Consider the following 25,608-nt stretch of genomic DNA (forward strand, 5'->3'; position numbering starts at 1 on the left):
ACGCGCTATCTCAGAGTCCCACCCCCTGATCCGTGACCCCAGCCTGCCCCATCCCCTGCCCTCCGTGCAGTGCCCCCCATGCACAGCCCCCCCGCAGCAACCCACCCCCTGCTCCGTGCCCCCCAGCCTGCCCCATCCCCTGCCCTCCGTGCAGTGCCCCCCATGCACAAGCCCCCCCGCGGCACCCCACCCCCTGCTCCGTGCCCTCCAGCCTGCCCCCATCCCCTGCCCTCCGTGCAGTGCCCCCCATGCACAGCCCCCCCGCAGCAACCCACCCCCTGCTCCGTGCCCCCCAGCCTGCCCCATCCCCTGCCCTCCGTGCAGTGCCCCCATGCACAGCCCCCCCGCGGCACCCCACCCCTGCTCCATGTTACCTGGGCAGTGCCCCCCAGCGTGGTGCCCCATCCCCTGCCCTCCATGCAGTGCCCCCCATGCACAGCCCCCCCACGGCATCCCACCCCTGCTCCATGTTACCTGGGCAGTGCCCCCCAGCGTGGTGCCCCATCCCCTGCCCTCCATGCAGTGCCCCCCATGCACAGCCCCCCCGCGGCACCCCACCCCCTGCTCCGTGCCCTCCAGCCTGCCCCATCCCCTGCCCTCCGTGCAGTGCCCCCCATGCGCCCCCCGCAGCACCCACCTTGTGCAGGCGGCGGGCCCAGGGTTTCTGGGCGCGCCGGAAGGCCGCTCTCCAGCTCGCGGGCCTCGCGGAACCTGCCCAGCAGCTTGCGGTGGTAATTGTCCCGCTGCCAGCCCCGCACGCGGGCAAGCTCCTCTGCCACCAGCGCCCGCTGCGTGTCCCGGTGCAGCCGGCTCAGCCGCTCCGTGGAGTCCAGGAAGGCCTGCCAAGGCCCGGCGCACCGAGCCATACAGGGGGCCTGCGGGAGAGCGGAGATGGGGCGCCGTGCTCCGGGGGCTCGGCAGGGGGCGCTGGGCTGCAGGGGGGCTCGGCAGGGGCGCTGGGGCTGCAGGGTCGTGGGGCGGGGGGCTCGGTAGGGGGCGCTGAGCTGCAGGGTCGTGGGGTGGGGGGCTCGGCAGGGGGAGCTGGGCTGCAGGGGGGCTCGGCAGGGGGCGCTGGGCTGCAGGGTCGTGGGGCGGGGGGCTCGGTAGGGGGCGCTGAGCTGCAGGGTCGTGGGGTGGGAGGGCTCGGCAGGGGGCGCTGGGCTGCAGGGGGGCTCAGCAGGGGGCGCTGGGCTGCAGGGTCGTGGGGTGGGGGGCTCAGGCAGGGGGCGCTGGGATGCAGGGTCGTGGGGTGGGGGGCTCGGCAGGGGGCGCTGGGCTGCAGGGGGGCTCGGCAGGGGGCGCTGAGCTGCAGGGTCATGGGGTGGGGGGCTCGGCAGGGGGCGCTGGGCTGCAGGGTCGTGGGGTGGGGGCTCGGCAGGGGGCGCTGGGCTGCGGGGTCGTGGGGTGGGGGCTCGGCAGGGGGCGCTGGGCTGCAGGGGTCGTGGGGCGGGGGGCTCGGCAGGGGGCGCTGGGCTGCAGGGTCATGGGCAGGGGGCTCAGCAGGGGGCGCTGTGGCTGCAGGGTCGGGGGGCGGGGGGCTCGGCAGGGGGCGCTGGGCTGCAGGGTGGGCTCAGCAGGAGGGCGCTGGGCTGCAGGGTCGTGGGGTGGGGGGCTCGGCAGGGGGCGCTGAGGCTGCAGGGTCGTGGGGTGAGGGGGCTCGGCAGGGGGCGCTGGGCTGCAGGGTCGTGGGGTGGGGGGCTCGGTAGGGGGCGCTGGGCTGCAGGGTCGTGGGGTGGGGGGCTCGGCAGGGGGCGCTGGGCTGCAGGGTCGGGGGTGGGGGGCTCGGCAGGGGGCGCTGGGCTGCAGGGGGGCTCAGCAGGGGGCGTGGGCTGCAGGGTCGTGGGGTGGGGGGCTCGGCAGGGGGCGCTGGGCTGCGGGGTCGTGGGGTGGGGGGCTCGGCAGGGGGCGCTGGGCTGCAGGGGGGCTCGGCAGGGGGCGCTGGGCTGCAGGGTCGGGGGTGGGGGGCTCGGCAGGGGCGCTGGGCTGCAGGGTCGTGGGGTGGGGGGCTCGGCAGGGGGCGCTGGGCTGCAGGGGGGCTCAGCAGGGGCGCTGGGCTGCAGGGTCGTGGGGTGGGGGGCTCGGCAGGGGGGCGCTGGGCTGCAGGGGGGCTCCAGCAGGGGGCGCTGGGCTGCAGGGTCGTGGGGTGGGGGGCTCGGCAGGGGGCGCTGGGCTGCAGGGGGCTCAGCAGGGGGCGCTGGGCTGCAGGGTCGTGGGGTGGGGGGCCTCAGCAGGGGGCGCTGGGATGCAGGGTCGTGGGTGTGGGGTGGGCTCGGCAGGGGGCACTGGGCTGCGGGGTCGTGGGGTGGGGGGCTCGGCAGGGGGTGCTGGGCTGCAGGGGGGCTCAGCAGGGGGCGCTGGGCTGCAGGGTCGTGGGGCAGGGGGCTCAGCAGGGGGCGCTGGGCTGTAGGGTTGTGGGGCGGGGGGCTCGGCAGGGGGCGCTGGGCTGCACGCGCTATCTCAGAGTGGCTCAGCAGGGGGCGCTGGGCTGCAGGGGGGCTCAGCAGGGGGCGCTGGGCTGTAGGGTCGTGGGGTGGGGGGCTCGGCAGGGGGCGCTGAGCTGCAGGGTCATGGGGTGGGGGGCTCGGCAGGGGACGCTGGGCTGCGGGGGTCGTGGGGCGGGGGGGCTCGGCAGGGGGCGCTGGGCTGCAGGGGGGCTCAGCAGGGGGCGCTGGGCTGCAGGGTCATGGGGCAGGGGGCTCAGCAGGGGGCGCTGGGCTGCAGGGTCGTGGGGAGGCGGCTCGGCAGGGGGCGCTGGGCTGCAGGGGGGCTCAGCAGGGGGCGCTGGGCTGCAGAGTCGTGGGGTGGGGGGCTCGGCAGGGGGCGCTGGGCTGCAGGGTCGGGGGTGGGGGGCTCGGCAGGGGGCGCTGGGCTGCAGGGTCGTGGGGTGGGGGGCTCGGCAGGGGGCGCTGGGCTGCGGGGTCGTGGGGTGGGGGGCTCGGCAGGGGGCGCTGGGCTGCAGGGGGGCTCAGCAGGGGGCGCTGGGCTGCAGGGTCGTGGGGTGGGGGGCTCGGCAGGGGGCGCTGGGCTGCGGGGTCGTGGGGTGGGGGGCTCGGCAGGGGGCGCTGGGCTGCAGGGGGGCTCGGCAGGGGGCGCTGGGCTGCAGGGTCGGGGGTGGGGGGCTCGGCAGGGGGCGCTGGGCTGCAGGGTCGTGGGGTGGGGGGCTCGGCAGGGGGCGCTGGGCTGCAGGGTCGGGGGGGTGGGGGGCTTGGCAGAGGGCGCTGGGCTGCAGGGTCGGGGGGTGGGGGGCTCGGCAGGGGGCGCTGGGCTGCAGGGGGGCTCAGCAGGGGGCGCTGGGCTGCAGGGTCGTGGGGTGGGGGGCTCGGCAGGGGGCGCTGGGCTGCAGGGGTCGGGGGTGGGAGGCTCGGCAGGGGGCGCTGGGCTGCAGGGTCGTGGGGTGGGGGGCTCAGCAGGGGGCGCTGGGATGCAGGGTCGTGGGGTGGGGGGCTCGGCAGGGGGCGCTGGGCTGCGGGGTCGTGGGGTGGGGGGCTCGGCAGGGGGCGCTGGGCTGCAGGGGGGCTCAGCAGGGGGCGCTGGGCTGCAGGGTCGTGGGGTGGGGGGCTCAGCAGGGGGCGCTGGGCTGCAGGGGGGCTCAGCAGGGGGCGCTGGGCTGCAGGGTCGTGGGGTGGGGGGCTCAGCAGGGGGCGCTGGGATGCAGGGTCGTGGGGTGGGGGGCTCGGCAGGGGGCGCTGGGCTGCGGGGTCGTGGGGTGGGGGGGCTCGGCAGGGGGCGCTGGGCTGCAGGGGGGCTCAGCAGGGGGCGCTGGGCTGCAGGGTCATGGGGCAGGGGGCTCAGCAGGGGGTGCTGGGCTGCAGGGGGGCTCAGCAGGGGGCGCTGGGCTGCAGGGTCGTGGGGCGGGGGGCTCAGCAGGGGGCGCTGGGCTGTAGGGTCGTGGGGTGGGGGGCTCAGCAGGGGGTGCTGGGCTGCAGGGTCGTGGGGTGGGGGGCTCGGTGGGGGGCACTGGGCTGCGGGGTGGCGGGCCAGGAGGCTCAGTAGGGGGCACTGTGCTACGGGGGGCTCAGCAGGGGGCGCTGGCCTGCAGGGCGGTGGGGCAGGAGGCTCGGTAGGGGGCGCTGGGCTGCAGGGGGCAGGGGGTGGGGACTCACTCGCATCCACCAGGGGGCGCCACTTCTGCACCCAGGCCCCCATGTGCCGGGCGTAGCTGCCTTCGATCCGCGCCCGGTCCCGGAAGCAGCCGACCAGCTGGTCGCAGACCTGGGACCCCTCCTCCAGCCGCCGCACCGTACGCTGATACCGGTTCGGCTGGGGGGGGGGGCAGACGTGGGGGGGGGTCAGACCCAGCTGGAGCCCCACTCCATTTCACCCCCCCACTCCCATGTCGCCCTGGGGGGGGGTGTTTGGGGAAGAAGCTGTGGGGAGGAGATGGGGGGGTCCCCTATGTGTACCCCCCCATCTCCTCCCCAACAGCCGAGCCACCCCTCAGCCCCAGAGCCAGCCCCACCCAGAACTCCACTGCAGGGACCGAGCCCCCCTCCACTGCCCCTCCCGTGGCCCCCTCAGCCGCTCCCCCTCCCCCCGGCCGCTCACCATCCAGAAACTGTCGCTGGGGGGCTCGTCCCCGGCCACCTCGCTGTAGATCTCCGACATGGTCCAACCTGGGGGGGGGGGGCAAAATGGGGGTAGGGGGTGGTGAGACCTGCCCGGATGGCCTCTCCCCCTGCCCTCCAGGGGGACCCGCCCCCGGAGCCTGACCCCCCTCTTACTTGCACCCCCCGCAGTAAGACTAGAGTCCCCTCCTCAAGCCCCCCCCGCCCATGGCCTTCTCTCCCCACGGCCAAACCTGCCCGGTCAGTGTGCTGGGGCCCCACAGCCCCGCCACAGCCCCACGGGAAACCCCCAGGTGCACAGGGAACCCCTGGCCACGCTCCAGGCCCACGCACCCCCCTCCGGCCCCCTCGGCCGGTACCTTGTGGGGCTGGTGCTGCCCGAGGCCCGACAAAGCCCGGCTGCAGCACGGGGTGGCTGGGGGGGGGGGTCGGGCGCTGATGTGGAGGCGGGCGGCCCGGGGAACGACATGTGTTAGCAGTTAGGGAAGATGGAGCCGAGCCACGGGCCAGCCCTAGCCAGGAGGCCGACGGGGTTGGCTCCTGCATTCCCCCCCCCCCGCCGCCTGTCACCGGGGGGGGGGGGGCTGTCAGGGCGGTGCCGGTACTGGGGTCAGGGGCACCCTGCTTCCACCATCGCCCGCCTTCCCCGGAGCCACCCCCACCTCGCTAGGAGTCACCATGGGGCTGCTAGGGGCTACCGTGGCATTGCCAAGGGCTGCACCAAGGTCGCTAGGGGTCACCGTGGCATTGCCGAGGGCCTTGCTGGCATCGCGAGGGGTCGCCGTGGTGTCGCTCGGGGCTACCGTGACATTGCCGACGGCCTTGCTGGCATCGCTAGGGGTCGCCGTGGTGTCACTCGGGGCTACCATGACATTGCCAAGGGCCTTGCTGGCATCGCTAGGGGTTGCCGTGGTGTCGCTCGGGGCTACCATGACATTGCCGAGGGCCTTGCTGGCATCGCTAGGGGTCGCCGTGGTGTCGCTCGGGGCTACCGTGACATTGCCGAGGGCCTTGCTGGCATCGCGAGGGGTCGCCGTGGTGTCACTCGGGGCTACCATGACATTGCCGAGGGCCTTGCTGGCATCGCGAGGGGTCCCCGTGTTGTCGCTAGGAGTCCCCGTGTTGTCACTCGGGGCTACCATGACATTGCCAAGGGCCTTGCTGGCATTGCGAGGGGTCGCCGTGGCGTCTCCCTCCATGGCAGCAAGGCCTGGATGCAGGGACCCAAGCCCCCGCCTTAGTGGGACAGGCCTTGCCCTTTTTTGGGGGGGCTGCTGGCTCCCCGTGTGGGCTGCTCCCCAGCTGGGCAGGTGTCTTGGCCGCCCCTATAAGACCTGGACCCTGGGGCACCATGTAGCTGGGGCTGGCTCCCCACCTGGAAACGCCGCCCCTTCCCCGTGGGCCTCTGCTCCGGACCTCCAGGGATGTGCCCCCGCTCTTCCCTCTCCCCCACCCCCGGAGTGTGTCCCCCCTCCCAGTCCCATCTCCCCTGGCTGGGACCAGGGTTGACTCGGGGTGAGAAACTGGAAAAAAATTAAATGGGGGGGGAGTAGGGACAGAGAACAGGCTTCTTGGCCCTGCCCCCTCCCCTCAGCCCCCCTCTGGCCCTGCCCCCCTCCTTCCACTCCCCCCCTCCACCCCGTCCTCCCCCGCTCCTGGCATCTGCGCCTGGATTTTCCAGCCACTTGCACTGGCCAGGAAGCAGGGAAAATAACGGCCGAAGGGAAGAATGGGGGGGCCAGGACCCGCCAGTGCCCATGGGGGGGGGCAGCAACATGGGGGAAGGGCCATGAGTGAGTTTCTCCCCTTATCCTGCCTGCTCCCTCCCGACTGGCGGCCCCCCCCACCTCTCTTCTCTGCCTCCCCCCACCCCGCCTCTCCCCATCCCATGGAAACCCTTAATCTCTCCCAGCAGCTGTGCAGACCTGTCTCCCAACCAAAGAGCCCCCCCTGCCCCGTCCGCAGCCCCCCTCTGCCCACCCCCAATTCCCATCTCCCCACTCCCTGTGCCCCAATTCTCCCTTTCTCCCAGCCCTGACTCCCCCACCAAGTCCTCTGAGCCCCCTCCGATTCCTACCCCCCATCCCCCTCCTCCCAGCCCCCCAGTGCTCCGCAATCCCTCCTGTCCTCCCCCACACCCCACTCCTCCCCAGCTGGAACACATCAACTGGCAACATGGGCGGTGGGGGGCACAGTGCTGGTGTGGGGGGGGGTCCCAGCCCAGTTACCCTCCTTTACACTCACCCCTTCCCCTCTCTGGGTGTCTCTCCCTCTCTGCAGGGGCAGGCGGCTCCAGGATTCCTGGGCAGGGAATGTCAGAATTCAGGGGGAGGGGGCTGGGGGCTCTCGACACACATGAGCTGTTAACCCCTTCAGCTCCCCGCACAGCTCAAAGGGCCTGGCTGGACACTGCTATGGGGAAGCTCGCAGCGCTGGGGTCCCCGGCTGGAGGCACTGCCATGAGAAAGTTTGCAGCACTGGGGTCCCCGGCTGGGGGCATTGCTGTGGGGAAGCTCACAGTGCCAGGGTCCCCGGCTTGGGGGCACTGCTGTGGGGGAGCTTGCAGTGCTGTGAGCACTGTTGTGGGGAAGCTGGCAGCACCGGGGACACCATGTGGGGAAGCTCACAGCACTGGCATCCCTGGCTTGGGGGCACTGCTGGGGGGAAGCTGGCAGCATTGGGGACCCCAGTTTGGGGGCACTGCTGGGGGGAAGCTCGCAGCACTGGGAGTCCCTGGCTTGAGGGCACTGCTGTGGGGAAGCTCGTAGCGCCAGAGTCCCTGGCTTGGGGGCACTGCTGCGGGGAAGCTCGCAGGGCTGCAAAGCTCTCTCACACACGTCACCACTCCCGACATGCCCCGGCCGCCCCACCCCGAGCGGGGCGCGTGCCAGGCCCGTTCAGGACCTGACAGCTGTGGCAGCTGTTCCACTGGGCTATTTCCAGGCAGATTGGACGGAGGCATGGCCACCCCCCCGCCCCTTCCTGCCGCCATGGGGCTGCTTGGGGCCCAGAGCCAGCCGTCCCCAGGGGCAGACGTGGGGCTGGGACACCCTGTGCCAGGCAGAGCTGTAAAAATAACCAGTGCGGCCACTGCGGCCAGCCCCGCCCAGGACCGGCTGGGCCAGGAATATTTCTGGCTCCTGGGCCCGGTGTCTTGTTTCCAGGGCTAGTAGCAATTGAAGGACAGGGACCCCTGGGGACTCAGGCCAGGCCTCAGGGCTGGGGGTTCCTGGGGTCTGGGATATAGCTGGGGGGCCCCCCATATCTCAGTTCTGGGGGTTCCTGGGAGCTGGGAGACAGTGGGGGAGACAGGTTCGTATCTCGGTGTTGGGAGTTCCTGGGGGGTGGGATAAAGCGTGGGGGGGGGCATGTCTCAGTTCTGGGGGTTGCTGGGGGGTGGGATAAAGTGCGGGGGGCATGTCTCAGTTCTGGGGGTTCCTGGGGGGTGGGATAAAGCACGGGGGGGCATGTCTCAGTTCTGGGGGTTCCTGGGGGGTGGGATATAGCTGGGAGCTGTCAGGAGCCCCTGAGGGGGTGTTCCATCCCCTTCCTTTTTTGGGGGTCCCCCTGTCCTTGGGGGTCCTCCTTGCTCCTCACTCTGCCCCCGAGCGCTGTGCTACCCCATAGGCATGGGGCGGACCACCCCTCTTCCTGCTGCTCTAGCTCCTGCCCCCCCCTCTCAGGCTCCGCCCCCTCCTTAGGCTCCTCCCCACTCCCAGGCCCTGCCCCTTCCTAGGCCCCACCCCATCCCTATCCCCCTCTTAGGCCCCGCCCCTTCTGCCTCCCCTCTCCATTCCTAGCCCCCCTCCCCACTCCCGGGCCCTCCCTTCAGCTATTCCTAGGCCCCGCCCCTTGAGGCCTGTCTTTCCAGGTGCCTGTCCCGCTCTCACACAAAGATACCCCCGCTCCCCTCCCGCCCCTTCCCCCCCAGCGCTCTCCTCCTCCCCCTCCCCACAGCCCCCTCCCCTCGCCGGGAGAGGAGAGGAGAGGCGAGGCGAGGCAGGGTCCTGGCCTTTTCCGTCAGGCGCACTTCTGGGCAGCCCTGACCCGGGGTCCTCACGGGTAGCTTTAAATGGCGAGGCCCCCCGCGAGGACCGCGCCACGTGGAGCAGCGGCTGGCTGGGGACACGTGCGGGCGGATGGGTGAGCGGCGCGGGGCATCCGGGGGTGGGATGGTCTGGCGAGGGAGAGATGGGGGGGATCCCGTGGGGAGCCCTGCGGAGAGGTGGGGGCAGGGGGGGTAGAAGTGGGGTGACCTGCGATGGGGGGGGAGGCTTGGGGCAAGAGAATGGTGGTATCAGGGAGGGGGCTGTGCTGGGGGGGGGCTGTGGTGGAGAGGGAAGGGGGGGCGGGCTGAGAAGGAGGGCTTGTCCTGCTGTGTAGGGCGGGCAGGGTCCCCCATGTTGTCAGCACTGGTTTCTGAACTCCTGTGAGGACATCGGTGCCTCCTGGGGACTTGACACCCCGGGGACTGAGGGGGCCAGCCTTGAGCAAGGTTTTTTTTTGGGGGGGGGGGTGAGACCTGCTAATGCTCCGCTCCTTTCCTTCCCAGCAGTGAGCCCGCCATGGATGGGCCGTGGGACGCCCAGGTGGGGCTGCCGTCCCTGGGGAGATCTTCTCTCTCTCCTCCCCCCCCCCCCCCCCCGTGAGCTGACCCGGGGGAGGCTGGAGGAATGAAGCTGGTACCGCCCTGCAGAGCCCCATGGGTACTGGGGTGCAGTGAGCCCCCTGGCTGGTAGGTATTGGACTGATACTGCCCTGTGCCTCCATAGAATCCAAATACTAGGGAACCCCAGCCTGCCCCCCCCCCATGGGGCAGAGGGTCCCCAATGATGTCAGCACTGGGCTCTGAACTCCTGTGACGAAATCAGTGCCTCCTGGGACATTGACACCCTGGAGACTGAGGGGGCTCTGTGGGACGGTACATCCCACCGTGACCCTGTTCTGGGGGCTCTGAGCTGGGGTGCAGTGCTGACTGGGTCTGCTCCCCCACCAGGTGCTGTGCAGTGACCACGGGTTGCGCTGGGGTTGTGGGGGTGAAAAATCCCCAAGACTGACCTGCCCTACACTTCTGCAAGGACTTCCCTGCAGCCCCCCCAGAACGGTGAGTATCATGGGGGGGTGGGCAGGCAGAGCAGCCTAGGTCCCACTATGGGGGGGGTGGGAGGGACATTGGGAATGTGGGGAGTGGGGTTGAATGTGGGTCCTGGGGTATGTGATGGGGGGAGAACATGGGGCTGGGGCTTGATGCAGGGTGGGGGCGCTGGGGATCCCCAATGATGTCAGCACTGGGCTCCGAACTCCTGTGATGAAATCAGTGCCTCCTGGGGACTTGACACCCTGGGGGACTGAGGGGACTGCAGCTGGGATTGCGGGGGCAGTGACCGATTGAGGTACAGGGAGGCTATGCTGAGGCTAACAGCCCACGTTTCTCTTCTAGGTGTGGAGATCCTGCGTGTGCCAATCCGTGCACTTGTTCAGGGAGCCAGGACTCCTGGGTTCTGTTCCCAGTTCTGCTGCCCCTTGTAGCTAACCTGGGGCCTGTTGATCGGGGGGTGGGGTTCATGTCCCTTCCCCACTGATCCCCAGCGGCTGCAGCTCCTGTCAATAAAGTCGTGTTGATCTGAATGGAGCCCTGCGCTGAGTTGCTTGTGGTCTTGAGGGGAGCATGAGGCTTGTGGGGGTGTCCCAGGGCCCCCCCCACCATCTGGGAGGAAGTGACCTCTCTGGGGCTGGGTCCTTGCTGCAGTGGCTGCTTAACCCTGGTGCAGGGGGGAGCAGGTCTTCTGCTGCTTAGCGCTGCTCTGAGTGCTTTCCCGGGGGGGGGAAATCTCCCAGCCTCCCCCAACAAGGAGTCTGTGCCCCCCACTGGCACAAATGGCACTGGGCCAGCTCCCTGCCTGGGAAGAAGAGCAGCAGGGGCGATGCAGTTGCACACATGTGCCTCAGTTCCCCCTGCTTTGCAGGGCTCTGGGGGGGTGGAGCGGGTTGTGCCACAGGGCAGCAAGGGGTCAGACAAAGGGGACCTGAACCTGACCACGCCCAGTGAGATTCCCCACAGCCAGCTGGGGGAGAAGAGGGGGTTCCCTTGTTAAAAAGGCTTCTGGGGGGGGGTAAATACCCCCAGGGGCTGGGCTGGATTCCCAGTAGGGAGACAAGGGGTGCAGGTGCTGAAGGCCCACTGTGAGGCCACAGGCCTGCCCCGGTGGGTCCTTGGGGATGGGCGCAGGAAAGGGGTGGCTCCCGGCAGCCTGGTTCCTGGCAGGGGCATAGAGCAGGGCAGATGCCCGCTTGCCCTGGTCTAGCGAAGACTTCTCGCCTTCTGCTGGGGTCTGTGGCTCGGGCTGGTGCAGACACTGGGCTGACAGGTGCAGCGTCTAGCAGACCGCTTCTCCCCCCCCCCCCCCCCCGGTGGGTTGGCAGAGATCTCTGCTATCTGGGGTGGCTGGGCCCTTCCACCCTAACCTGTTGCCCACAAGGGGTGGGCACTGCAGGCCCCCAGCACCAGCCAGCTGTGAAGGGAAGGTGCTGGTCCCCACCCTGGCCGAACTAGTTACTCAGGCTCTGCTAGTGAGTTAATCCCGCCCTTCATGCCCTGGGGGGGAGGGTGTTACACCCAGGGCACAAGTGGCTGGTGCCAGCTGGCGGGCTAGGGCTCCACAAGGCAGGTCTGTGCGTGGCCTGCCCCCCCCCGCTGCCCAGGGTGCTAGGGGATGCTGGGGCTGGGTTTGCCTCCCAGCCATCTAGGGAGTGGCTGGGGTGGGGGTGGGGGGGGATAACAGCCCCAGCTCGATGGTGCTTGTCAGAACTCACCTGGGGTGAAGTCAGAACTCACCTGGGGTGAAGAGGTGTCCCAGTCCCCCTGTCGTGTTTGAGTGAGGGGGGATGGGTGGATGGAGGGGGGAGTGTCCAGCAGGGGGCAAAGCCTTGGCTGCAAACAGTGGCTGGGGGGGAAGTTACCACCACCCCTACGCTGGGCAGCTGGTGCCCATCCCTGTCAAGCCAAGTGGCTGCAATATGGAAGCCAGGTGTCCTGCAGCCCCACCTTGGGCAGAGCCTGGATCTGGAATCCAGGGTGAAACACCTTGGGGGGGGGCTGGGAGCAGGTGTCCCCCGGCATCCGCGTAGAGACCGCACACAAGGCCTGCCTGTCCGCTCTGGTGCTACCGCGGTACCACCAAGCCCCCAGCACCAGCGTCCCCACGGTCACAACTGGCTCCCAGGCGTGGTCAGCGTGTGGGGGACACGGGGGGGGGCAGTGTATGGCTGAGGGGGGCCTGTGGGGGTGTTGGCTCCCTCTGGGTCTCTCTCCCCTGCCTGGCTGATCCCAAGCTCTGAGCAGGCCCCTGCCTGACCCTGCTGTGGGGGGTTGTCCCGGAGCCGGGTTTGCAGGGCCTCAGGCCCCCAGCCAGGGTTTGCGGGACCCCCCAGCCGGGGTTTGCGGGGCCTTTGTCCCCTTGCCCAGCCCGGGGCGCTGTTCCGCCTGTCCCCAATGCCGGCTCTTAGCCCCTGCCCGTTCCAGGGCCCCCGGCGGGGCCAGGCCAAGCTCCCTGCGCCCACCGGTTGCGCCGCCCTGGGGCCTGTTTTTCACTCCTTGGGGCCCCCCCCCAGTGGCTCTCTGGACCCCCTTTTGATGTGGGTTGGTTCAGCCAATTCTTTCCTGCCCCATGGTTCCCCCCCCCGCCCCCAGGTGGTCTCCAGGAGCAGCGTTTACCCCTTGGCCCCCACGGGAGGGGGAGGGGTCAACGCAAAGTGCAGAGGGAAACTGAGGCACGCGCAGGCTCCACACGGATCGTACAGAGCCTCCCCCCGCTTCCTCCCGCAGCTCAGCAGGGACCCAGCCCCCCCCCCCCCGCTGCCGTGGCGTGGGGTCTTTTCTGTGGGGGGGTTGAAGCGGGGGGGGGCGCTGGGAACAGGGTTCTGCCCCCCCCATCACACCCCGCTGTACCCCCGCTGGGGGGGAAGGGAGCTGGGCAGCCCCGGGGCCAGCGGGGGGGGGGGGGGGGCGCATCCTGCCGGGGTCCCCCCCACAGCTGTGGAGGAGGGGCGGGGCTGCAAGGCCGGAAGTGACGTGTGCGGGGGGTTCCCGGAAGCGTCTGGGTCTGGCTGCGCTGGGGGAGCCCGAGCGAGGGGCGCAGGTCCCGGGGGGGCCCTGCGGGGGGCGGGTCCTGGAGGGAAAGGGGGGGCCGCGGCTTGGGGGGGCTGCGGGGGGGCCTTGGAGGGAAAGGGGGGGCCGCGGCTTGGGGGGGGCTGCGGGGGGCCTTGGAGGGAAAGGGGGGGCCGCGGCTTGGGGGGGGCTGCGGGGGGGGCCTTGGAGGGAAAGGGGGGCCGCGGCTTGGGGGGGGCTGCGGGGGGGCCTTGGAGGGAAAGGGGGGCCACGGCTTGGGGGGGCTGCGGGGGGGCCTTGGAGGGAAAGGGGGGGGCCGCGGCTTGGGGGGGGCTGCGGGGGGCCTTGGAGGGGGCCCCGCCCGTCGCGGGGCGTCACCTCACTCGCTCTCTTTCCCTTCCAGGTTCTGCACCCCCAGAGGGACCCGAGCTACAGGGGGACCCCCCGGACACCCCCCCGGCCTCCGCCCCCCCCGCCGCTCCCAGCCGTGTCCCCCAGCTGTGCAGTGCCCCCCCGGCGCCCCCAGCCCTTCCCCTCCCCCCTAGCTGTGCAGCCCCCCCTCCTGATCCTCCCTGCCTCCCCCCCGGCGCCCCCAGCCCTTCCCCTCCCCCCCAGCTGTGCAGCCCCCCCCTCCTGATCCTCCCTGCCCCCCCCCGGCGCCCCCAGCCCTTCCCCTGCCTCCGACTGCCCAGTCCCCTCCTTCCAGTCCCACCCGGCCCCTTCCCCACCCCCCCCAGCCTGAACCCCTCAGCCCGGCCCCCACCCCTCCCAGCACCCCCACCCCTATTCCGCCCCCCAGCCGTGCAGCCCCCCTTCTGATCCTCCCCTGTCTCCCCTCAGAGCCCCCAGCCCTTCCCAGCCCCCGACTGCCCAGTCCCTACTTCTGACCCCCCCCAGACCCCCCTCTCAGAGCCCCCAGCTGGTCACTGCCCCCCCCCCCCGACCTCTCCCGGCTGGTCCCCGCGCCCAGGAGGTAGCCAGTGGCATGTGGGCCCGGACCGGCTGAGCCCCCTCCCCGCGGGGGAACATGGTGAGACGGGGGGGGTGGTTCTGGGGGTGATGGGATGGGGGGACGTTCCCCAGTCGCCTGGTGGCCTCAGTGCCCCACGGGAGGGGGTGGTGGCTGGGGAACGTGACGCCCCGTCTGTCTCTCTGTCTGTGTCCCTAGCGCCGGGTCCCCGCAGAGCTGGGAGTCCCCGGATCCTGACATGGCCACCGCGGGCTCCGACCTGCCGCTGGGTGAGTGATCGGCACACCAGGAGTTTGGGGGACCTACTGGGGAACCCAGGCATCCGGTCAGCTCCCGTCCCACCACATCACAGTGCCTCCTGCTGGTGAACCTAGGTGTCCGGGCAGCTACAGGTGGCCCCGCCCATGTCATACCTCCCCGGCTGAGGGACCCAGGCATCCAGACACCTACAGGCCCACTCCCTGGTGTCCACTCCTATGCTGAGGGACCCAGGCGTCCGGGCACTTACCCCAGTCGCAGCCCCCACGGAGGAACCCATGTGTCTAGGCAACTGCAGACACCCGCCCCCCCCCAAATCGGGGAACCCCCAGTTAACTCATCTCTCTCCCTGCCCCCAGAGGATGGGGAGTCACTGCCCCCCAACTCCCCCGGAGCCCCCCGGACCCAGGTGAAGGAGGAGGGGCCCCAGTCGAGGCCGGAGGCAGCGATCACCCCAGAGACCGAGGTGCTGGGCACTGATGGGGAGGGGTCGACGCACAGTGCTGGTGAGAGGGCTGGGGGCGTGGGGGGCACTGGGGGGAGGAGGGGGGCTGGCAGAAGGAGGGGTGCAGGTGGGCAGGCAGGACTGGGGGGCTGGCACAGCGGAAGGGAGCAGGGGACAGAGCAGGGTTGGCATGGAAGGGCCTGGTCCCCAAGATGCTGGGCATGAAATTGTGTGGGGCGCTGGGGGGTTTTGTGGGAGGTTGTGTGTGGGGGGGCTCATGGCGGGTTGGGGAGCTGGGTGGGGATTGCCGGGGGCTCCATGTGGGGCTTGTTCCGGTGGGACCCCGTGGCAGGTTTGGGGGGGCGTGGCAGGTTGGGGGACTCTGGGGGGTTTGGGGGGCCCCTGTGGCAGGTTGGGTGGCTGGCGGGGGTCGTTCAGCGGGGGGCTGGGCGGGTGGTTCCATGTGGGGGTTGTTTGAGGGGGTGGCAGGCTGGGGGGGCTCCATGCAGGGGGGGCATGTGTGGCAGGCTGGGAGGCTGGCGGGGGGGCGTTCTGTGGGGGGCAGGGCGGGGGGCTCCATGCGGGGTCGTTCAGGGGGGCGTGTGTGGCAGGCCGGGGGGCTGGCGGGGGAGCTCCATGCGGGGATTGTTCAGGGAGGGCGTGGCAGGCTGGGGGGCTCCATGCGTGGGGGTTGTGTGTGGCAGGCCGGGGGTCCGGCGGGAGGGGCGTGGGCGGCAGGCCGGGAGGGCGTGCGGGGGGCGTGGGCGGCAGGCCCAGGGGTCCGGCGGAGGGCGTGGGCGGCAGGCCCGGGGGGCTGGCGGGGGAGCTCCATGCGGGGATTGTTCAGGGAGGACGTGGCAGGCTGGGGGGCGTGGGCGGCAGGCCGGGGGTCCGGCGGGGGGCGTGGGCGGCAGGCCCGGGGGTCCGGCGGCTCTCACCCCCCCGCCCCCCCAGCGGAGGAGCCGGAGCGGCGGCGGAGGAAGGGGCCGGCGCCGAAGATGCTGGGCTCGGAGCTGTGCAGCGTCTGCGGGGACAAGGCCTCGGGTTTCCACTACAACGTGCTGAGCTGCGAGGGCTGCAAGGGCTTCTTCCGGCGCAGCGTGATGAAGGGGGCGCAGTACGTGTGCCGGGGCGCCGGGCACTGCCACATGGACCTCTACATGCGCCGCAAATGCCAGCTCTGCCGGCTCCGCAAGTGCCACCAGGCCGGCATGCGCGAGCAGTGTGAGCCCCGCTGGGGGGGCCGGGGAGGGTGGGGGGGGCTTTCGGGGGGAGATTAGGGGGGGCTTTGGGGGGAGGGTGGCACCGGGGGGGGGTTGGGGGGAGGGTGGGAGTGCAGGGGGCACCGGGGAGGGTGTGGGGGGCTTTCAGGGACAGATTAGGGGGCACTGGGAAGGGTGGGGGGGCTTTCGGGGGGAGATTGGGGGCACTGGGAAGGGGGCACCGGGAAGGGTGGGGGGGGCTTTCGGGGGGAGATTAGGGGGCACTGGGAAGGGGGCACCGGGGAGGGTGGGGGGGTTTTGGGGGGAGATTAGGGGGCACTGGGAAGGGGGCACTGGGGAGGGTGGGGGGGCTTTCGGGGGGAGATTGGGGGGCACCGGGGAGGTTATGGCCTCCCCCGACCCCACTCCCCCTCCCCCTTCCAGGCGTGCTGTCGGAGGAGCAGCTGCGGAAGAAGAAGGTGCGGAGGCAGCAGGGGGTGGGGGGGGAGGCGCCGTTGCGAGGGCCCCCCCTGCCCCCCACGCCCCCGGCGGAGCCGGCCCAGCTCAGCCCCCAGCAGGAGCTTATGATCCAGCAGCTGGTGGCTGCCCAGCAGCAGTGCAATAAGCGCTCCTTCAGCGACCAGCCCAAGGTCACGGTGAGGGGCCACGCCGGGGCCGGGCCTCGGGGCCAGCCCCCACCTCCACCTCCACCTCCACCCCCCCATCCGCCGTGCCTCCCGCTCAGCCCCACGAGCACCGTTAACCCCTCGCACCCGCCCCCACAGGGGAGCCCCACAAAGCACGGAGAGAAACTGAGGCACCCAGGGACGGCGTAAGAATATTACCAAGAATTCCCACTTTGTTACAGGGTGTCCCCCAAGTGCCCCATCTGGGCATCATGGGGGGTGGGGCGCTGTGCCCAGCTTCCCCTCCACATCTGGGCATCACTGGGGCATCAGGCTGCCCCCCCCAGCCTCCGTGTGTGGGGGGCCCTGGGGTGCTCCCAACATGGGGCGAGGTTGCGGGTGTCCCTCGTATCCAGGGCTGGGTGCCCCCCAGGATGCTGTGTCTCACTGCCCCCCGATCCCCTCACAGCCGTGGCCCCTGGGCACTGACCCCAACAGCCGGGAGGCCCGACAGCAGCGCTTCGCCCACTTCACCGAGCTGGCCATCATCTCGGTGCAGGAGATCGTCGACTTCGCCAAGCAGGTGCCTGGCTTCTTGCAGCTCACAAGGGAGGACCAGATCGCGCTGCTCAAGGCCTGCACCATCGAGGTGAGTGGGGCGGGGGGTGGGGGCATGGGAGGCAGGGAGGGGGGCGGCTCACAAACAGCCTGCAGCATGTAGGTCACTTCCCATCTGTGTCTGCGTGCGCTGCCATAACTTTGCTCCTGCCAGCCTTGGTTACACTACATTTTTCCCCCTGAAATGTGTGTCCTGTACTGAGCAGCTCTCCCCTGGACTATATACGAGTATGTAAAGTCCGTTATTGCTTTAATAGAAAAAATACACACACAACTTGCCACCCCAAATGGAGCTTCCCCAACGCTTCAGTTCAAACACGCTGGATTAGATAAAACAGTGAAACACGTTCGTTAAGGACCGAAAGATTTGAAGTGAGTCTGAGTAATGAGGCCGTGACGGTCTGTACTATTATGGTCCCCACTTTTATAAGCTGATGATCAATTTTGTACAAACTTTGCCTCGTTAGGTATCATTTTTAAAAAAAATTACAATCTGCTGAACATTATTGTCATGGTAAAATATGTGCATCGACATTGTATGTGAAGTTATAAGTGTCCACTGTGTAACGTTGCTGTAACATGTTCCAAGGTTAGGAAAGCAGGCTCAAACCAGTTCTTCAGAGACAACGACGCATGGATGCCCCCAGCCAGGTATCAGCATAATACATTAAGAACATAAGAATGGTCATACTGGGTCAGAGCAAAGGGCCATCTAGCCCAGTGTCCTGTCTGTCGACAGTGACCAATGCTGGGTGCCCAGAGGGAATGAACAGAACAGGGAATCCTCAAGTGATCCATCCCCTGTCGCCCGTTCCCAGCTTCTGGCAAACAAAGGTTCAGGACCCCATCCCTGCCCATCCTGGCTAATAGCCATTGATGGACCTCTCCTCCAGGAACTTATCTAGTTCTTTTCTGAACCCTGTTATAGTCTTGGCCTTCACAACATCCTCTGGCAAGGAGTTCCACAGGTTGACTGCGTATTGTGTGAAGAAATACTTCCTTTTGTTTGTTTTAAACTTGCTACCTATTAATTTCATTTGGTGACCATGTTGGAGCATGTTCATGTTGGAGTAAACAACACTTTATTTCCTTCTTTATTTTCTCTAAACCAGTCATGATTTTATAGACCTCTGTCGTATCCCCCCTTAGTCGTCTCTTTTCCAAGCTGAAAAGCCCCAGTCTTATTAATCTCTCCTCAGACAGAAGCTGTTTCATACCCCTAATAATTTTTATCGCTCTTTTCAGAACCTTTTCCAATTCCAATAGATCTTTTTTGAGATGGGGCAACCAGATCTTGCACGCAGTATTCAAGGTGTGGGCGTAGCATGGATTTATATAGCGGCAACATGATATTTTCTGTCTTATTATCGATCCCTTTCTTAATGACTCCCAACATTCTGGTCGCTTTTTTGATGGCTGCTACACACTGAGTGGATGTTTACAGAGAACTCTCCGCAGTGACTCCAAGATCTTTCTTGAGTGGTAACAGCTAATTTAGACTCCATCATTTTATGCGTGTAGTTGGGATTATGTTCTCCGATATGCATCATTTTGCATTTAACAACATTAAATTTCATCTGCCATGTTGTTGCCCAGTCACCCACTTTTGAGAGATCCTTTTGTAGCTCTTCGCCGTCCGCTTTGGATTTAACTCTTAGGTAGTTTTGTATCATCTGCAAATTTTCCCATCTCAGTGTTCACTCCTTTTTCCAGATCATTTATGAATACCTTGAATAGAACTGGGCCCAGTACAGACCCCTGGGGGTCACCACTATTTACCACTCTCCAGTCTGAAAACTGACCATTGATTCCTACCCTTTGTTTCCTATCTTTTAACCAGTTACTGATCCATGAGGGGACCTTCTCTCTTACCCCGTGACAGCTCACTTTGCTTAAGAGCCTTTGGTGAGGGACCTTGTCGAAGGCTTTCTGAAAATCTATGTACACTATATCCACTGGATCCCCCTTGTCCACTTGCTTGTTGACGTCCCTCAAAGAATTCTAGTAGATTAGTGGGGCGTGATTTCCCTTGGCTAAAGCTATGCTGATGCTTCCCCAACAAATCATGTTCGTCCGTGTGTCTGGCAATTCTGTTCTTTACTATTGTTTCAACCAGTTTGCCCGGTACTGAAGTCAGGCTTACCGGCCTGTCATTGCCGGGATCACCTCTGGAGCCCTTTTTAAAAATTGGCATCACATTAGCTACCCTCCAGTCATCTGGGTACAGAAGCTGAATTAAATGATAGGTTACAAACTACAGTTAGTGGTTCTGCAATTTCACATTTGACTTCCTTCAGAGCTCTTGGGCGAATCCCATCTGTTCCTGGTGACTTATCGCTTTTAGTTTATCCATTTGTTCCAAAACCTCCTCTACGGACACCTCCATCTGGGGACAGTTTCTCAGATTTATCCCCTAAAAAGAATGTCTCCGGTTTGGGAATCTCCCTCCCATCCTCAGCCATGAAGACGGATGCAAAGAATTCATTAAGTTTTCTCCGCGATGGCCTTCTCGTCCTTTAGACAATCACCTAGTGAAACGGCTGTTCAGTGGGCAGGAAGGAAGGTGTTGACACTTGCAGGTTTTGTCAACGTTAGGGCTAGTGTAGACACGGCCTAAGAAATGTGCATGGCAGGAGCATTTCAAACTTCCCGTCTGCAAGAGACGCCTTGTCTCCTGCACCCCAGTGGGGGGGTAATCCTCAAAAAAGGGAGAGGGAGACAGTGACCTCCACTCTCTCTGCTCATGACATCGGTGACTCTCCAAAGAACTGACCTTAGGGGGAGCGGTCGCAGGCTGGATGGAAATCCAGCCTGTGAAATTTACAGCGGCGTCTGGTGAGACAAAACTTTTGCTTAGTAGCTTGTGGAGTTAGGCTGTAGCTTGCTTTTTACTCTTTGATTTTCTTTTGTAACCAGTCCTGAGTTTTATGCATCAGCACTTTTATAATCACTTAAAATTGGTCTTTCTGTAATTAACAGACATGCCTTGTGTTTTATCTGAACTGGCGTGTTTGGATGGGAGTGCGTGGGAAAACTCCGTTTGGGAATAACGAGGCTGGTGCATACATCAGCCCCTTTGTTTTCAGTTTAAACCGATTTGTACCGAAAAAGTCCCGGGTTTTACAAAAAGCATTCCTTTTTTCTCAGTTTTCACCCTACTTTGTTATCATTCAAATATAGAAAAAAGAACTTGTTTTATTAGGAATATACAATGCCTTGCACGAGAGCGATGTATTACAATAATAGGTTAATCTATGTGTAGATGCGAAACGGCCTGTTGAAATAAGGCACTGGTGAGGCCACACCTGGAGGATTGCGTCCAGTTTTGGGCCCCCAGAAGGGATGTGGACAAATTGGAGAGAGTCCAATAGGGGGCAATGGAAATGATCAGGGAGGCTGGGGCAACGGTCTTACGAGGAGAGGCTGAGGGAACTGGGGTTATTTAGTCTGCAGAAGAGAAGAGTGCGGGGGGATTTGATCGCAGCCTTCAACTCCCTGAAGGGGGGTTCCAAAGAGGATGGAGCTCGGCTGTTCTCAGTGGTGGCAGATGAGAGAACAAGGAGCAATGGTCTCAAGTTGTGGTGGGGGAGGTCTAGGCTGGATATTAGGAAACACTATTTCACAAGGAGGGTGGTGAAGCACTGGAATGGGTTACCTAGGGAGGTGGTGGAATCTCCATCCTTAGAGGTTTTTAAGGCCCGGCTTGACAAAGCCCTGGCTGGGAGGTTTTAGTTGGGGATTGGTCCTGCTTTGAGCAGGGGGTTGGACTAGATGACCTCCTGAGGTCCCTTCCAACCCTGATCTTCTATGATTAGTCTAGAAGATACACGCAATAAACAGGCCCGCACGCAAGCTCTGAAGTGCGTGCGCATCTGAACGCACTGCTCGTCTCACGCCTGCCACACCCACGTTTCAAGCTGTTAGCAGAGAGTGCTGTAAATGGGAAGAAAATGAAAATCGGTCTCTGAATATGGACCAGAACTCAAGGAGGTATTCGAAAAATTAAAAAAAATAAAACCGGAGAAAAGGACGACGTGGAATGTCTGTGCTGCAAATGGTGGGGCCTAATTTTTAAATGTAAATATTTACAGGCTAATAGTTCTAAGTCTACAACCGTGAACTGTTTGTTCACATGAAAAGTTTTAGTTGGGGATTAGAGATGTATTGTTCTCTTAAACACCCAGGTGGGATTGTTCTCTAGAGTTCGGTCTTAGTTGTGTGGCTGACCACGGTGATGAACAGAATTCAGAGCATTAATTGACTGAATACTTTTCCCCCACGTCTTTCCGTCCACCAAAATGAACTCCAATATTTACCCAGAACAATTTTTTCCCCCTGATTTTCAGCTGGTTTGGTGGTTGCGGTAAGAAACCCTGATACATTCCTGGGAAAAATGCAACAGAATCGAAACTGAAAACAAAGGGCCGCATGCATCCATCATTTCCTTTGATGGAATGACGGACTTTTGAGCTCAGCGGGGCGCTGGGCCATACAAGACACACATTTCTGGGGGAATGAGGCTGGGGTTTAGAGTTGACTGGTGTGACCGGTCAGGGCCCGTGTGTTTAGCCGGGAGGCTGATGGCGGTGGGAGTGTGAAAGGGGCTCTGGGCTAGACCGTTAAGGGGACCCCGCTGTTCAGCAGCCCAGATTGTACCCAGAGGCACAGAGGTCAGGAAAGGTTACAAGGAAAACCAGGAGAAGATGGTTGCTGGTGCCCGACTGAGCAAACCGGATCAGATGCCACCAGAGCTGCTCACCCCATCCTCTCCCGGGTCTGACTGATCCTGCTTCTCAGGCCAGGGTCCCTTCTCCGGTCTGCCGGCTGCTTATCGCTCCAGGGGCCGTGCATGCGATGGGCAGGGAGAGGGCGGGCGGGTTTGTCCCCCCTCTTTTTAGAGTGTTCGTCTCCCTCGCGGAAAACCATTTCCAGCGGCGCTGCAGGGGACGGCGTCGAGGTGGCAGGATGTTCCCTGCTGCTTTTTCCTCCCCTCCCTGAGCACCCTTTGGCGCCCTGCCTGTGGCGTCTAAGCTGCGCTTGCGTCCCTTGGTTTGAGCCCGGCCGGTTTGCCCCCCGCTCCGTGTGGGACGGGGGTGATAACAGCACCCGGGGGAACTGGTCACAGCCCACCAGGTGCCGCCCTGGGACAGTAACAACTGGCACTGGTAGGAGCGTGCAAACGATGCCTCACAAGAGGGACTCTGTGCAAAGATGGCTACGCTCGTGCGAAGGGTATGGGGACCGGGGTGGGCGGGGCGGCAGATCACGCTCAAAGCCTCCAGGGGCTGGGGGTCCTGGAGGGAGGCTGCGTTGGCGTGGGGTCACATCTCCCTCTCTGTGGTGCCCTGGGTGTGGGGAGGGAGATGGATGCCTTGGGGGCTCTGCCATGCCGGGGGGGGGGGCTCATACCTGCCCCCGTCCCTCCCCCAGATCATGCTGCTGGAGACGGCCCGGCGCTACAACCATGAGACGGAGAGCATCACCTTCCTGAAAGACTTCACCTACAGCAAGGACGACTTCCACCGTGCCGGTACGAGGAGGGGGGGGGACTGGGGGTTCCCTGGGGGGTGCAGGGGGATCCCAGGGCTGAGGGTTCCGGGAGGTTGGGGGGCTCCCAGAACGTGGGGTCTGACCCCAGGCCCCTTGCCCCCAGGGCCTGCAGGTGGAGTTCATCAACCCCGGTACGAGGAGGGGGGGACTGGGGGTTCCCTGGGGGGTGCAGGGGGATCCCAGGGCTGAGGGTTCCGGGAGGTTGGGGGGCTCCCAGAACGTGGGGTCTGACCCCAGGCCCCTTGACCCCAGGCCTGCAGGTGGAGTTCATCAACCCCATCTTCGAGTTCTCGCGGGCCATGCGGCGGCTGCAGCTGGACGACGCGGAGTTCGCCCTGCTCATCGCCATCGACATGTTCGCGGCCGACCGGCCCAACGTGCAGCAGCACGGCCAGGTGGAAGCGCTGCAGCAGCCCTACGTCGAGGCCCTGCATGCCTACACCCTCATCAAGCGCCCGCAGGTACCCGCTGGGGGGCCCTGCGCTCCCCTTCCCCTCCCCCGGGGCCAGGCGGGGTTCCTGGCGGACCCCCTCCGCCCACACACACACTGACCCGTCCCCCCAGGACCGGCTGAGGTTCCCGCGGCTGCTGGGGGCAGTGGAGGGAGCTGTGGGGTGGAGGGAAGGGAAGTGGGGGGAGCTGTGGGGCGGGGGCTGGTGGACCCCCCCCACACACACTGACCCGTCCCCCCAGGACCGGCTGAGGTTCCCGCGGCTGCTGGGGGAGGTGGAGGGAGCTGTGGGGTGGAGGGAAGGGAAGTGGGGGGAGCTGTGAGGTGGGGGCTGGCGGACCCCCCCCAGACACTGACCCGTCCCCCCAGGACCGGCTGGTGTTCCCGCGGCTGCTGGGGGCAGTGGAGGGAGCTGTGGGGTGTAGGGAGCTGTGGGGCAGGGGCTGGTGGACCCCCCCCCCCACACTGACCCGTCCCCCCAGGACCGGCTGATGTTCCCGCGGATGCTGATGAAGCTGGTCGCCCTACGCACACTCAGCAGTGTCCACTCGGAGCAGGTGTTCGCCCTCCGCCTCCAGGACAAGAAGCTGCCCCCGCTGCTCTCCGAAATCTGGGACGTTCACGAGTAACCGGGGGGCTGGGACCTCCCCCTCCACCAACGTGGACTGCAGGGACCCCCTCCCAGACGGAACCCCCCCCCTGCCTCCCAGGGGCTTCTGTGAACGGAGCATCCCCAGTCACCACCTGCAAGGGGCACTGGGTGCTCCATTCCCGCCCCCCAACCGGGGAGCCCCCAGATGGGGGCGTGGGGGGGGCAGCCTCAGAGACAATGGGGGGCTGCCGTGGGTGGCCCAGCCCCCTCCCCTGATCTGGGGAGGGCTACGAAGCACTTTTCTCTTCCCCTCTACCATCTACCTGCCCCGGGGGAGCCTGCTGGGGTGTGGGGGGGATTCAGGGCTGAGTTGACCCCAGCCCTGTGGTGGGGCGTGGAGCTGGGGGCCCTCCCCCGCCGACTCCAAGAGCTGTTTTATTGGGGGGTCATCATGGGGATGGAGCAATGGCCCCTCCCCCCAACTTGGATCCCCCCCCAGCAAACAGGACCCCAACCCCCACGCTGCTTCCTCTTGTGCATAGGCCGTGAGCGCCCCCCCCCGCTGGACTCGGGCTGCATGGATGGGGCGGCTGGGGGCGCTCCTACCCCTGATGGGGCATAGACCCCTATGGAAATAAAGCAAATCATGGCACAGCAGTCGTGTGTGTGTGTTGGAGGGGCCCGGAGCCAGGACTCCTGGGTTCTTTCCTTGGAAGGGGAGCAGGGTTGAGTGGTTAGAGCGGGGGGGTGGGGGGAGCTGGAAGCTAGGACTCCTGGGTTCCATCCCTAGCTCTGGGAGGGGAGCGGGGTCCAGTGGTTAGAGCAGGCGGGGCTGAGAGCCAGGACTCCTGGGTTCTATCCCCAGAAATCAGGGGGGTGGAGGGAGGCAGCCCTGGGAACAGGGGGGTGGTGGGGGGTTTGCAGGGAGCCAGACTCCAGCTCCGCCCCCCCTCCCCTCCCCCCAATCTCCTGTTGGGAAAATCCTCCAGGTTGCTGGAAATCTGGGGAATTCCTGCTGGGCCCAGCCCTGCTTCCGGCACCGGCCAGCAGGGGCGCTGCTGCTCCATGCCCTGACTCCCAGCCCCAGCTACTGGCTACTCCAGGCCTGTCCTGTCCTTGCAGGGTCAGCTCTGGGGGTGTAGGGATCACTTTGGGGGGCAAAGTGGGGGCACTTGCTATGGGGACAGGGGTCTCTGTGGGGAGAGTGGAGTGCTGGCTCGGGGGGGGACAGGGCAGGGGCACTGGCTGTGAGGGGAACTGGGGGGTGCAGAGGTCACTGGGAAAAGGGGGGCACTGGCTGTGGGGGTGCAGGGTCACTGGGGGAAGGGCTGGGGTGCTGGTTGTGAGGGGAACTGGGGGGTGCAGGCATTATGGGGAGTAGGGAGGGGGCACTGGTTGTGAGGGGAAAGGGGGGTGCAGAGGTCTCTGGGGGGCAGGGGTCATTGGGGGGAAGGGCAGGGGTGCTGGCTTTGGGGGGAAATGTAGGGTGCAGAGGTCACTGGGGGGAGCACCAAGCCACTCCAACCCTAGCTGGTTTTGGGGGGCTGGCGGCTGGCATCCTAGGTTCCCTTACCCCATGGAGTGCCCTCTGCCTGCCCCCCAAAGCTCTGGCACCAGGAAGAGGGGAATCCCCGTCTCTGGGGCTAGGAGCTGGAAATCCCAGGAGGGTGGAGTTGCAGGGGAGGGGGGAGAAATCTCTGTTCCTGGGAATTGCTTCCCCGCCAGCAGGGTACGGGCAGCCTGGCCTGGATGGGCAGGGGGACTTTCCTGCCTCAGGGGTGGGGGCTGGCAGCCAGGACTCCTGGGTTCTCTCCCTGGCTCGCAGCTGGGTCCAGATGAGATCCAAAGAGGGGGGGAACGCGGGCAGTGCCCAATCGCCCACTAGGAGAGAAGTGGGGCGGGGGTGGGGAGAAGGGATACATGGAGGGAACTCGGGGCTGGCTGAACCCCCTCTATCCCCAATAGCCCCAGCTTGGCCCCTCGAGCAAGGGATCGGTCCCATGCAGGGCAGCAGTCCTGGGAGTTATGGGGCCAGGATTTGGGCAGGCTTGGCAGATGGACGAGGCTGGGCTAGGTTGTGGAGTGGGGGGCAGTGACTCCCCGATGGGGGGGGCTGGGTAGGCCAGGCTGGGGGGGCAGTGACTCCCCAATGGGGGGGCTGGGCTAAGCTGGGGGGGCAGTGACTCCCCAATGGGGGGCTGGGCTGGGCCAGGCTGGGGGGGCA

The 25,608-nt window shown here is 66.0% G+C and overlaps 1 protein-coding gene, 1 long non-coding RNA gene and 3 other non-coding genes across 8 annotated transcripts; all 5 read left to right on the forward strand.

The window, feature by feature from the left end:
- The first annotated feature begins 8,539 nt into the window (after positions 1-8,539).
- LOC144929680 (uncharacterized) lies at positions 8,540-10,193 on the forward strand. 3 transcript variants are annotated; one of them, XR_013634911.1, is made up of 4 exons: positions 8,540-8,708; positions 9,118-9,300; positions 9,562-9,669; positions 10,006-10,193. It is a non-coding gene; the product is annotated as an uncharacterized LOC144929680 (long non-coding RNA). The 3 variants fall into 3 exon arrangements; XR_013634912.1 differs by having other exon boundaries at positions 9,121-9,300; XR_013634913.1 differs by lacking the exon at positions 8,540-8,708 and adding an exon at positions 8,769-8,790.
- Positions 8,958-9,047, forward strand: LOC144929815 (small nucleolar RNA SNORD88). The gene has a single exon (XR_013634966.1). It is a non-coding gene; the product is annotated as a small nucleolar RNA SNORD88 (small nucleolar RNA).
- On the forward strand, positions 9,387-9,476 carry LOC144929811 (small nucleolar RNA SNORD88). Its single transcript, XR_013634962.1, has one exon. It is a non-coding gene; the product is annotated as a small nucleolar RNA SNORD88 (small nucleolar RNA).
- LOC144929813 (small nucleolar RNA SNORD88) lies at positions 9,834-9,924 on the forward strand. Its single transcript, XR_013634964.1, has one exon. It is a non-coding gene; the product is annotated as a small nucleolar RNA SNORD88 (small nucleolar RNA).
- Positions 10,194-13,252: 3,059 nt separating the features above from the next.
- NR1H2 (nuclear receptor subfamily 1 group H member 2) lies at positions 13,253-24,036 on the forward strand. 2 transcript variants are annotated; one of them, XM_078850021.1, is made up of 9 exons: positions 13,255-13,702; positions 13,841-13,911; positions 14,260-14,406; positions 15,300-15,569; positions 15,992-16,203; positions 16,643-16,822; positions 22,222-22,321; positions 22,594-22,802; positions 23,275-24,036. In XM_078850021.1, exons 2-9 carry the CDS (start codon positions 13,881-13,883, stop codon positions 23,419-23,421), a joined length of 1,296 nt encoding a protein of 431 aa, XP_078706147.1. In that variant the 5' UTR covers positions 13,255-13,702; positions 13,841-13,880; the 3' UTR covers positions 23,422-24,036. The 2 variants fall into 2 exon arrangements, with proteins under 2 accessions (XP_078706148.1, XP_078706147.1); XM_078850022.1 differs by lacking the exon at positions 15,300-15,569 and having other exon boundaries at positions 13,253-13,702.
- Positions 24,037-25,608: the final 1,572 nt, after the last annotated feature.

The sequence above is a fragment of the Lepidochelys kempii genome, chromosome 23 (assembly GCF_965140285.1).
Source record: "Lepidochelys kempii isolate rLepKem1 chromosome 23, rLepKem1.hap1, whole genome shotgun sequence".
Taxonomy (NCBI): domain Eukaryota; kingdom Metazoa; phylum Chordata; order Testudines; family Cheloniidae; genus Lepidochelys; species Lepidochelys kempii.